We start from the raw sequence: 12731 nt of genomic DNA on the forward strand, positions 1-12731 counted from the left end.
CTTTCATGATTAAAATTTGCATTAGAAAATAATCTGATAAAACCAGATTATATTACACCTTGAAGATCTCTTGAAATATGACTTCTATGTCAGAACCCATGATGCAAGCTAGACCAATCAGGTCATTTTTCTTTAGGCAACATCACACAATTGTAGGCGCACATTATCCTATATCCAGGGATTTATTTGAACGTTCGGATAAGTATAGCACGTCACCAGTTCTCCATTATATAATTCTGTAGTTATATCGATCACTTATTGTAAAAATACATCTGTCCTGGGCCCACATCTTTGGGTGTTTTGGCATTACGCACAATCTGAGTGCAATAAATCCTTTGCGATGAGATTCATACCATGTATTTTATTTGTCAGGAAATTTTGTTTGAGATACTACTACCAACCTTCTTAAGGTCTTCATTTATTAAGTTGCCGTAGTTGATGTTGACGTTAAATCTGGAAGAAAAAACAACCTGCTGACAAAATATTAAATAACGCAACTTCCGGTTTTGTAAGCGTACGGTTGCTACGTGTAAGATTCCTGTTGTGTGTGAGGTACTTTCACCTGAAGCGACGGGGTGTCTACAGCACTCTTTTCGCAGGGTGATCTACATGTCATAAAATGTAAATTATCCTTCTGTACAGCTTAATAATTAGCCATTCAGAATGCACCTTGTTCACGGATTTAACAGTCACGCTCCGCCCTGGAATCACAGCCCCACTGCTGCTAAGGCAAGCTCTTGTTTGGCTGTATCTAATATAAGGATTGTATAGTGTAGTCATATGTAGTCCTCTTTCAATTATATATTAAAATATAGATATAATTAAGATATATAAACAGAGTTTATGTGATTTCTTTACTTCGGTACTGGACTTGTTCAGCTATTGAATCCTTCAAGGGACTGCAGTACAGAAAGTGCTGTACTGCCTGATGGAGAAGGGTATGCAAATTAATGCAATATAAAAATATGCCATTTGGAAGATTTAGTATTGACAACCAAAACAAAAATGTAAACCTTAATTTACTTTGAAGGTGAAAAGAAGCAAATTTTCATTTGTTGATGGATCAACCAACACCAACCATTTTATATAAAAACACTCACATGTCCAAGAATTTATTTTTATAATTTATTACACAATAAATTAGATACAAAATATTAAATAAGCAATAAGTTTCACATGTGAATAGTACAGTATATGAATCACGGGGTATGGGCTGTGACTTTCTTTCAGGGTGTGGTAGGCCTATTAACTTAATTTAAAAAAAACAAATGCATAACACCCAAGTCACACATACATGCACGTACGCCAAAAGAACACATTCAGTCAGCAGTCAGTGATGGGTACACCTAAGCAAACCACTATTGAATTGATCTACCATTACCTCTGTATATTTATTTTGGTTCTTTGGGCAAATGTAAGTGCACCACCATGTACTGCCTTTGCTAATCTGCGTGAACTGAGATTAGCAAAGTGAAAGCCAATGGAGAGAAAGAACCCAGGAATAACAATGGCGCTGGAGTCCTACATCGATGATACAATGATACAGTTCAGTGCTTGCTTGAGTTCTACAGTTACATCTTTTCAGATTCAGTACAGAGGTTTTACATCCGAGATGTTCACACTGTTTGCAAAAAGGGAGGGTGATTCCACTGTTATAAACTCACGTCCATGATAACCAAGAAAACTGACAGGGAACATAGTAATCTGTGCTTTCCGATGGATAAATATGAAAAATAGAGAAATACAAACAGTGAAATACAACATTAAATACAAAAATAAAAAGTATGTTTTTGTAAAGTGTGGAATTAAAATGGCAAACTGAAAAAATTCACCCTCTGTGGTGGAAATGGTGGAAATATATGTTCAGTCATTTGGACTGTGGCAAAGTCCTCAGGCTCATTTGGTAGATCTGGACCGAGGCCAGTGTCTATGCTGCTCTCACCAGAACAGTCGTGAAGCCCCTTATCACAATGGGTCTGTTTTTCAACACCAGGTTGGCGTGGAGCATCTTCGTGCCTGTCGCCTTCGGGATGAAAAAGGCCACTTCCTTCATGGTTTCCCCCGGCTGCAGGCTCACGCTGAGAGACAAAAAGGAAACAGGTGTTTGTGTGGCTTTGGCTAATGGGACGACCGTTAATTTGGGGCTCGGGGAAGGCGAGGAATCATGAGACACACTCCGTGGGTTCTATATCTATGTTACATTACAAGTTGTGATGGGATTCTATGCAGTAGTATATATCGATGTTAGAGTACATTCGGTCGTAGGATTAAGCTACAAGTGCCTTCCCATATTCGCAATATATTCCATACGGTGAGTGAATTTCACCATGTGGTGGGGTCATATTTTCCATATCAAAACAATTCAACAAAGTTTCCTGATTTAGCAATGATATATATCCAAAGACCTCATCTCAGCATTGTAGTCTCACACCTCACATTTAAATTTTCAAATTCAGTGGTGAAGAGAAGTGTTAAAAAAAAAATCATCGCCGTGGTTGCGCAATCGCAACTGATGCGTCACAGGGACATTCACGACGCTCCACTTTGCAGACTCATAACGTAGACATGGATGTGAACATTGCATGCCTCACCTGCACATCTTGTTCAAAAGGAATTTGTGTAATCAGCTGCCAACACTAACAATCGTGCTCAGAATAGGATGCGTTGGTCCTTCAAGCATGTGACATTTACAACAGGAAACAGAAATTAAAGTAATCGTTTGATAAAAATACAGCTGTGACGCGCTTTTACCTTGATTGCAATTTTCCGGGCACTAAACCGGCTCCCATTACCGTCAGCACGCCGCTCACGGGGACATGGAAGGGGTTTCTGAAGACGAAGCGAGCTTCATTCTTTTCGTTCAGCGCGACGCGATCGCCACCGGTGATCTGGAGGAAGTAAGTCACACATAGCTCAGCCGACTAACTTCAGAAATCAGCTCAGAATTCAAGCAAAAACACATGCATGAAACACGCCGGGGATTCTACTACATTTCTCTGAAAGAGTATTTTTCTCCAGACAAGGAAGTTACAGTATAATTGCAGTCGTCGTGGTAGTCAGTGGGAAATCATTGCAGTCAAACGACAAGTTCACTTAGTGGGTAGCTGACTCCAGCAAACCGCTGGTCCACAGTCATTCACTACTACCATTGTTCACTACCCATAATTATTTTTATATTTATTTCGTTATGTCTTATGCTATTTTTACAACTTGTTAAGTAGGCTCACCTGAATGGAGATCCATGGGCTGGTGATGTTAAACTCCTCTGTGGCCAGGACTCGTTCGTGACTGGCCACGTCCTGCATCACCACAGCGAGGTTCACCAGACCGTCTCCCAACAGCATCTCCTCATACTCGGAGTGGGTAATCTGGTGCACGATGGTCTTGACTGTTGACGAAAGAGAAAATTAATGACTGGCTGATCTAATTCTTATCTGCTCTTATCTCTACTGACCAAGACTAATCTGGTCAGTAGGTTCCAGGAAATTGAACAGAGGCTACATATGGAAAGGTCCCGGACATGTAACCCGAACATCGACGAATCTGCGCACAGGTAGACGGTGACGGAGAGAAAAATGTACGTTCTGCGTGGTGAAATTGCAGCCACACAGTCACGCACACACCTACACCACCAGCGATAACACACTGCAGGGAGGGGTGGGGAGGAATGCAAATTCAATCCTACCAAAGCCCTACCAAAGTAATCTCTTAAACCTGAATTTCCACTGTTATAAATGACCACTGTCCAAAACATGCCCTTCGCAAGTCACCTTTGAATCGGGTGTCAGCAAAACAATTAAATGATAATAAGGCTGCTCGCTGAATTGACATTTACCTTCATAGGGGGCCAGCTGTAGCATGTTGTGAAGCTCCCAGAAGGTCTCCAGTGGGCTGCTGTTGTAATCCTTGGCCTGTGCATTGATGTGTTCATTCAGGGTTCGAGGGGAATTCACCTTGTTGGTGACAGTGACGGAGAATGAGATGGTCTCCCCGGCGACTGGCGTCTTGACCAGCTTCAGGGAAACGGCCAAGGTGTGCTTTCCTCCTGCCAAGGCAAACCGTGAATCCAAATGATTCTCCAGAACCCATACTACTGAATCGCCAGTGATCATTGTTATGCATTCCAACATAAATGAATCCAAATGTATAACATCCATGAATATTCCTACCCCCAAATGCACAATGGGAGACCTCATAATCGGTAAGGGGTCGGGGGCTTACCTCGAAGAGTATATGATCGTCTCAACCTTGGACCTAAAAAAAAAGAGATAAAATAATGATTAAATAAATAGTTATACCATAGTGGTACATAGACATTTAGCTGAGGCATGGTATGTTCTTGTAATACCACAAGCATAAGTGTTTGTTGGTTGATGAAACAAAATAAAAAATAAAGAAATACTCACTTTCATCCGCTCTTCTGTTTGATGGCATAACGGCTGTAACAACATGTAAATAGAAATGTTAGAGCAGCTATTGATACGTATGTGCTGAAATCACTAGAAATCCCATTTGACTTTGTCTGAAATACTTTAAAAAAAAAAAAAAAAAGGTAAATAAATAACACATTTTTTAAAATTCTACTGATATTCAGTAGAGGACAAATGAAGGTTGGAGTCCTGCATATTTCAGTTACCTTTCAGAAAGCCAGAACTGAACTGGCTTCCAATTTACACACTGACCTCATGGCAGCCATTAAGAGTAGACCTCTTTGAATATTACTGTACTAGCTGTACTAGCTCTTTTACTAGCCCTTTGCACAATTCTGAGCGGCACGATATGAGAATGGTGCTAAGGGCTGCACATCACACGCAGGTGTGGATTCAATCAACATCTTCCATTAAAGTCTCATAACGTTTTTCATTTCATTGCTTTGCAAAGGCGCTTTGGCAAGTTGATTTTGGTGAACGCTTCACGCTTTCAATTCATTTGTGAGCCGAAATAGGGGGCGCATGTTGATTGGATCCAGGCCGGAGTCAGACGGGTGATTGGTTGGTGATCTTTCTGCGTTACCTTTGGTGTTTTTGTATGCACTGGTGACGTTGAGGGGCCGGGAGGAGCCCAGGCTTTTGGTGCAGATGATGGAGCCCACTCTCTCAGTGTCCACGCTCCGGGACAGCACCTGGCCGTTCTTCACGATGACCGTGTGCACGTCCGCGTTGACCTCGGCGTAGACGAAGGGGACGTCGTAGATCACGTCCAAATGACGCTCCTTGATGCCCTTGACGGGAGAAGGGCCACAGCAGAATATCCCTGCAGGGGAACGGAACACTGCCGTTAATCTCCTCCCTGAGGCTAGAGCTAATAAGTAGCTTAATATAGGTGGTTTGCTGCGGCACTCTAATATTGAAAGTCCCATTCCTTTTGTTCCATATTGATAGAGGGCCTATCTGCTCTGTGCCATTATTACGCCCAGTGGATCAAGGTGCAGCACCGTAACCCATAAGTCTGCAGAAGTAAACCCTATTATTCCAAAATATAGCCTAGGTTTAATAAATATAGCCATTTCCTAAAGGAACATTTTTACTTGATCGGCCATCTGTGCATGTAGCAGTGAATCCGCTGGTCAAAACCGTCCAATTAGAGAGGAAGTAATTCCATGAATCGTGTTAAATGTGTGAAATGTGCTTTTCTGGTGCAACACAACTACCAATTTTACAGATAATATATTTCATAGTAGATACAAGACATACCACCAAGGACATATACCAGAGAGCATAATGACAATACTCAATACAACACAAATACAGTCCTAAAGTACCTGACGTAAATTTAAAAAAGGCTCCACTCAACTCATGAAATCTGGAGTTGGCAGTGAAACAATAATCAGGTTACAGCTTGCAAAGAGAAACTGTTATTTGTTGATCACACAAACACTGACATTACATGTTTGGCAGTTTTATAACGTTTTGGCAAACGGTCAACTGTGTAATGTCCAAAACTTTGAGAACAGGTTTGATTTGATTGTGGTGCCAAAGCACAGGTCTTTGAACAGCGCTGAGAGAAACGAATTCTCATGACTGTTAATCCGAGTTGTTGATGTCAAGCCTTTGCCAAGGGGAAAACTGAACAGAACGCTGTTGTTTTTCTGCAGTGAACGTATTTTGACTTGCCATTGCTTCGTTCCTGGGGAGTTGGATCCAAAACTTGCCATCCATCAAAGCCAGATCCTAAGTCACGACGGGTCATCCAGCATTCAACCCACACATGGAAATTCCTGGAAAAACGAGAAATACGGGCACATAATTACTGAAAAAAAGAAAACTGGCAGGTAATTATCTTAGTAGAATGAGGAATTGCTGTTTCCATGGCTCCACAAATTTTAAGGACCTCTAAGCAGATAATTACCAAATGCTGTCTTTGCTCATCTGTAGTTTTTTCCCCATCTCGTCATAGTATTCCTCAATAACAAGGTTGCCATTGGTGTCGTGGGCAGAGTTGAAGTTGGTAACGACCCTGCATGGAATTCCCAGGACTCTCATGACTAAAAGAAGAATAGTTAAAAATGTTAAAATAGACTTCTGCTTTCTGTATTCAACATACTTTTCCATTCATTTTAGTACCAATGGAAGCATTACTTTTTAAATGTCTTAGGCAGCATGAGATCAATTGTTGACGTGAATGAACCATGTTATACGAAACTATATCACTCGCATTTTAAGGAATGGCAGTTTCTTTAGCCTGAATTACAGAAGTGCATACTCCGTAAATTTACAGATCACAATCTATTTCAGTTCCTACTGGTGAGATGCATAAGGAAGGTTCATCTCAACAGAGGGATGAACGACATGCAGAACGAGAAACGATATTGGAGGAGGAGCTCGGAGTCAAGCTTACCTGTGCACATGACAGCTGCGAAGACCCAGCACTGGCCATAGTGCACTGGGCTGAACTTGGATTTGGCCCACTGTTTCAGTATGTCAGCACTTCCCGTCCACTCCGAAGGGTTAACCCCGTTTTGGAAGACCCCAGACCAGTTCCCCTTCAGAATCCCTTTGTCGTCTTCACAGTTGATCTGACATAACAAACAGTAAACCCTTGAGCTTGCAAGAAAATAATAATAACAATAAGCAACCCTCTCCACACCGTTCATATTCAAAGGGTGTCCATGAAAAATGCCTACAAAGAAACTCAGAATACGAGTTATCGCATAAAACAAGACCCTTCCCGTTTACAAAGATAAGGACCGGCTCATTTCATCACAAAACACACAACAGCTGTGAACAAGCAACAAGCAAACATTCACTGATGTAAAAATGCAAACTCACTGAGTTTTTAGGATTGAGTACAAAAACATCAAAATAGCATTGTTGAATAAACTCAGTGAACACAGTTATTCCAAGGTCAGGATTTAATCAACAACCGTGATTAAAGCAACTGTGTTCAGCAACCGTGAACCACAAAGCCAGACTTTGTTGATGAAAAATGAGTAACACTTGCATTTATTTTCAAGTTAAACAGAAGGACGCATTGTTCATGGCTCGGAGTGCTTTTCCCCCCCAACCCTTCCCAGGGGTCCTGACTGAACTCTCACCATCGCGCACACCACCCTGCTCAGGTACACTGGGTCTGAGCGGCGCAGGTAGTCCATTTTCCAGTTCCTCTGGTGCTGTGGACTGATTTTCAGAAGGTCAAGACAGATCTCCAAGATTCCTTCTTCATACTACATTTTTGTTGGAGGGTGGAGGGAGAAGAGAAAATGTAAGAGGGCAAAATGATAATATAAATTTCATGTAGTAATTGACAATATTTCAGCTTTTTTTTAAGGGAAGCCTTGTCAGACTGACCTGGCCGAATTCCCATGGTCTCGGTACCACGTTCTTGGAGGTACCCACATACAAAAATCCAATGTCATTTGTCACACATTCTTCTCTCAGTTCCTCGTTTTGAAGGTACACTGAATCGGCTGTGGAGACGTGAGAGAAAAAAGGATTGGGCAATGAAATTAAACTCGAAGTGAACTTTGCGCAACTCTGCAGAGGCTTAGCAGTCTTGGCACAAAGTATGAATTTGCTACATGCAAATATGCGGTCTCTGATAGCAGGGGTTTTCAGATTTTCAAATCTCCTTAAAATTGACCACGGCACTCTGTGGCTGAGGACACAAACTCAAGACTACTAAAGAAGGCTGCAGTGCAATAGGTATTTAGTAAAATATAAATTACTCAAATACATCTTACTAAATTACTAAAGTACATGTTTTTATGAGTTTCTGTGAATATGCACTAACGTTACGCAGTCCACACACAAGACGTGCTTACCGGGACACCAGGGGTTACACAGCAGCACAAACTCTCCGATTTGGTAGCTGCACTGCCGGGGCGTTGCCAGGACGTGTACGTGCAGCTCGTAGAGCCCGATGGGGGCGAAGGACGGGGCAAAAATTTTGACGGTGACAGTCTGGCTGCGAGCAGAGGTACCCGGCTCAATCTCAGCACTCCACTGAGAATAAGCGGGCGGCTTCGAGAAGGTGGCGGGGAATTTCACAAAGAGGCCACCTGCGCAGGGGAAACACGGGATTGGTGATTGACTGCAGCGGTGAAGAAAACAGCAGCATAGTATAATGTTTAGGGAACTGGGCTTGCGACCTAAACGTTGTAGGGTTGATTCCCAGGTATAACACAGCTTGTTTCATTTCAGAAAGCTGAATTGCTTCAGTATCCTGCTGTATAAATGGGTACTACGTAAGAAATGCAAAAAGCTGTGCAAGTTACTCCGAATAAGAGTGTCTGCTACATGCATGTAATGTAATGTGATGAAATCAAGTCTTGCTCCTCTATGGCTCCTGGTTGGCAAAGGTTTCTGATAGTACCTAGCACAGCTTTGAAGACCAGGCTGTCTCTGTCTGGGTTGAATGGCCGACCCTGGAAGAACAGGGTGATCCTGAATGGCTCTCCTCTTCGCACAACCAGGTTTTTGGAGCTCAACCCTTCGGTCTCATGGCTCACCTGGTTGGTCGGGAGCTCCAGGTTAACATGCTTAAGAATCAAATCTGTGCAAAAGTGGGAGGAATACAAGAAAACTGTTATTGCGTACTAAAGCGAAAAGATATTTTGAGAAATTAGACAATGGAAGTTGATTCTATGAGAAAGTATTTTAAATGCATTTTTTTTAACATTTTGGTAAATATGTAAAATCTATTACTGCAAACAATGTTGTTGAAACTGTTTACAACTAATTCAATCTTTTTATATAGACTATGTACATGCACACACACACATATACATATGAGTATTTGTAATCGATGGGTAAACACAGCATGCTTTTGTATTTAAAATAAACAAAAAGGAAATCTCACCTTCCATTAGCTTTTGGGTGCTGTAGTTCCTTGTTTCTAGTTCTTCACTCGTTTAGTAATCTGAATCCCTCCCTTCCCTCCACATGACATATTTAAACCCCAGGAGCCGCCTCCCTATCGGGGCGTGGTTGGGCATGGCAAACAGGTTTCACCAAAGACTAAATAAACTTGCCCAGTCCCTAGTCGATGAGCAATCCCGACCCTAAATTTGGAATATGCGTGCGTCCCAGTGTAGATGACATGCTTGCGTGCAACAGTGGGACCACGCCCCTCGTACCCTCGTTCTCTGAAGCTGCAGACAAAAGAAGAGGTTAAAGGAAAATATATCACACTGTAACGTTAAAAATCTTCATTCCCAGCTTCTGCAACGGATAGCATCTAACACGCCTCCACCAAAGGCAACAGATATACCCTCAAAGGCAAACAAGACTGGACAGGGCTGGGAAAATCCACGTGCTACTCAATGAACAGGCCCCACATTTCACAGTTATATGAAGATAAGATGTTCTCAATAGATTTTATACTGGCATCTGCCATACAGCTGTGACATGCAACAACAGCTTTTCGTGGCATGGCTTGGCATGTGGAAACGTTTGAGACGTCGGCCAAAATCTTCACGTCATTCATGTGTGCTCTTCAGACCGCTCCCAGGCATGCGCTTGTAGTCATAGTGTGTCATTGTGCTCCGTGTCTGCCACTTGGAGATGATTAGTTATGTAGTAAAACAAGATGAAGCTTGTCCCAGGGACATTACACTGGAACCCGCATTGTGAGAGGAAAATTGCTGGAGGTGTGACGGCATGTACTGTACCATACACAGTAAAAGAGTGAGGCGGAATTTGGCCCTTGGTTACATAACATAGCAACGACCATGTTAGTACCAGGGAAAAGCACGTGAAACCAACACACCCTCATTTTTTGACGAAAAAAGGTAATCTTATGATTCATTAATGTTATCAAAAGCAGAGGTATTCAAACTTAGTCCTGAGGATCCTCTGCGTATGCTGGTTTTCGTTCCAACCACTACTGCAATCCCAGAAATTTAATAAGCTGTTAATTTTACTTAAATAGGTTTCATGTTTAGAGGGATTATCTTAAGCCATATTATGTCAGAAATAGCTATACATACAATTAAGATAAAGGTCCCATGTTCACATGGTGCTATATTGCAAACAACTATAAAGAGAGGTAACAAAAATTTTTAACTGATCAAATTCAGGCCTGAGGGGAATCAACAGGCTCCTAATTAGGTTGTCAAACATGTTTAACTAAATCTTTTTTTCCCCCTTAGACTTATTAACACAATGCTTGTTTGGTTCATTATGATTTGCTCAGTCATGAATTTTTCATTATCGACCAAATGGTTAGTTTTAGTGGCCAGTTGTCCATAGCTTCACCAATTAGGAGCCAATTATTTCACCTCAGTCTTTATCTTGATCAGTTAAATAATTTTATGAAGTCGTTTGCAATATAGTAAAACAAGCATAATGTGAACATTGGACTTCTATTCTTCATGGCATGCATAGCTGCTTCTGACATAATGTAGCTTAAGAGGCAGGTTTATTTATTTGTATAGCACCTTTCATACACAAAGGCAATTCGTTTTAGTGGCCAGTTGCTGGGTAAATTATCCCTCTCAACATGAAAAGCATCTAATTAAGATAAATTAACAGCTTGTTAAAATTCTGGGGTCGCAATTGTGGTTGGAACGAAAACCGGCATACACGGAGGGTCCCCAGGACTGAGTTTGATTAACACTGGTCAATCACAATGCCGCCAACGCCAACAGGGAGCGATATCAGGGTGTCGACTTCTCCCACCCAATCTGAGGCCAAGCTATGTGTACTTCTCATAGCTTCAGAGTTGCTTACGGTGGCTTTCACTCGTCACCACAGTGACCAATTATGCCTCCATTTGCACTAAGCGCAGGAACAGTCAGGGCTGATTTGATCCAGCTGCATTTCATCTGCTTACTGAGGCAATGGTTACCTCGTGGGCACCAGCCCAGAGTGCCCCTCTGTTAGCCGTCAGGGTAAGTGGCCGTTCTCTCCCACGACCTTCACTAGGTTCTACTACCTAAAAGCTGACAGTCGCTGTAGCTTGGGGGACAGCAGGGGGAGCGTTGACTGTTTCGTACCTGTGGACTCCAGCAGCTCATTCGGAGGAATTCGAGCCTTGAGGTCCTTCGAATTGGGCATTCCTCTGTCTGCAGGTTCGGTTGGGCTCGGCGGACCCACCTGACTACAGATTGCAGGCTTTGCACGCCGCCTTGTTTTGACTCCTCAGATGAAGTTACTGCTCAAGCTACCACCCCTCATTCACTTTTATTTATTTTTTGCTTTTTTCCCCAGAAACATTTTTGAGCTATTTGTTAACAGATATGGGGAAAATAACAGTCGTACACCCAAGCGTGGGAAGAACTGAGAATATTGTCATATTCTAAGTGAGGCTCAGTTCTTTATCTGTAAAAGCGTGTGAGGGTGTTCATTTCTATGACGCCAGTGACAAAATAATCTCGAAAGGTGTTGGTCTATTGCATATCCCCCAATGACTCACTTGCAATGCTGCTAACCTCATGGGCATGGCATTTTGCCTGCAAAGGTACAAAAGGGACAGTTGTACAGATAGCCTTACTTCTTCAAACATGGCAAAAAATGCTGGGTGCGTCTTTAATTCACTCAGGAACACACAATGAGAATTATCTTAAGGGTCTTATGTATTTGACATGGCAGCACTGAAAGGAATCCCAGAGGTAGAAAATGTTGTTTTCATACCTTGGCGACTGTTGACTTAAAATGACGCAAAGCACTTTTACTTTGGTACACGGTAATGGAACATTGAATAATTCACACTCCTCAGTTTGCGGTTTCTTCTTTCGCAACTTACATTTTTTTCTTGTTTGTGGCCGTGATCTTGAATGGGGGAAAACAAAACAAAATATGGGATGACAGATTTTCCCCCAGGGCAAACGCCTATGACACTGTTTGACTAGGGCCACCAGTCTGTCTCCACCATGACGTGAAGGGTTTTAAACTTGGTTATCCTCCAGGGACACTCTAACAGTAGAGTTAAGAGGCTAATTGTACATCTGAGTTTGCAATTGAGACATTTATAAACAATTAGCTTATTAAATATGGGGAGAGTCAGAAAGAAAAGTGAACATGGATGGAAGTTCAAATGCTCTGATAAGCACATCTTTGAGCCAGTAGTCCACACTCATGGACTCTGGAGACCTACAGGATCTGCTGGATTTCATTGTTACTCAGAACTTGGGTCTGAATTGTCTGCTGATCTTAAGGAAAAAACAAAAATCTGACTCCGTGGCTCTCCAGAACCAGGAATCACTGCAGTAAAAAGAGAAATCCAGTCATATAAAGCAGAGGTGTCCAATCTTATCCAATAAAGGCTACTGTGGCTGCATGTTTTTGTTGTAT

At 42.1% G+C, this 12731-nt stretch overlaps 1 protein-coding gene across 1 annotated transcript; it reads right to left on the reverse strand.

Moving 5' to 3' along the window:
* Positions 1–1166: 1166 nt before the first annotated feature.
* On the reverse strand, positions 1167–9672 carry tgm5l (transglutaminase 5, like). Its single transcript, XM_035387299.1, has 15 exons — positions 9298–9672; positions 8812–8991; positions 8261–8497; positions 7788–7906; positions 7535–7663; positions 6838–7015; positions 6349–6484; positions 6114–6217; positions 5014–5253; positions 4407–4439; positions 4222–4254; positions 3836–4045; positions 3228–3388; positions 2752–2888; positions 1167–2078 (listed from the first exon to the last, which is right to left on the reverse strand). Exons 1-15 carry the CDS (start codon positions 9302–9304, stop codon positions 1928–1930), a joined length of 2055 nt encoding a protein of 684 aa, XP_035243190.1. The 5' UTR covers positions 9305–9672; the 3' UTR covers positions 1167–1927.
* Positions 9673–12731: the final 3059 nt, after the last annotated feature.

Source organism: Anguilla anguilla, chromosome 13, assembly GCF_013347855.1.
Source record: "Anguilla anguilla isolate fAngAng1 chromosome 13, fAngAng1.pri, whole genome shotgun sequence".
In the NCBI taxonomy this organism is placed as follows: Eukaryota; Metazoa; Chordata; class Actinopteri; order Anguilliformes; family Anguillidae; genus Anguilla; species Anguilla anguilla.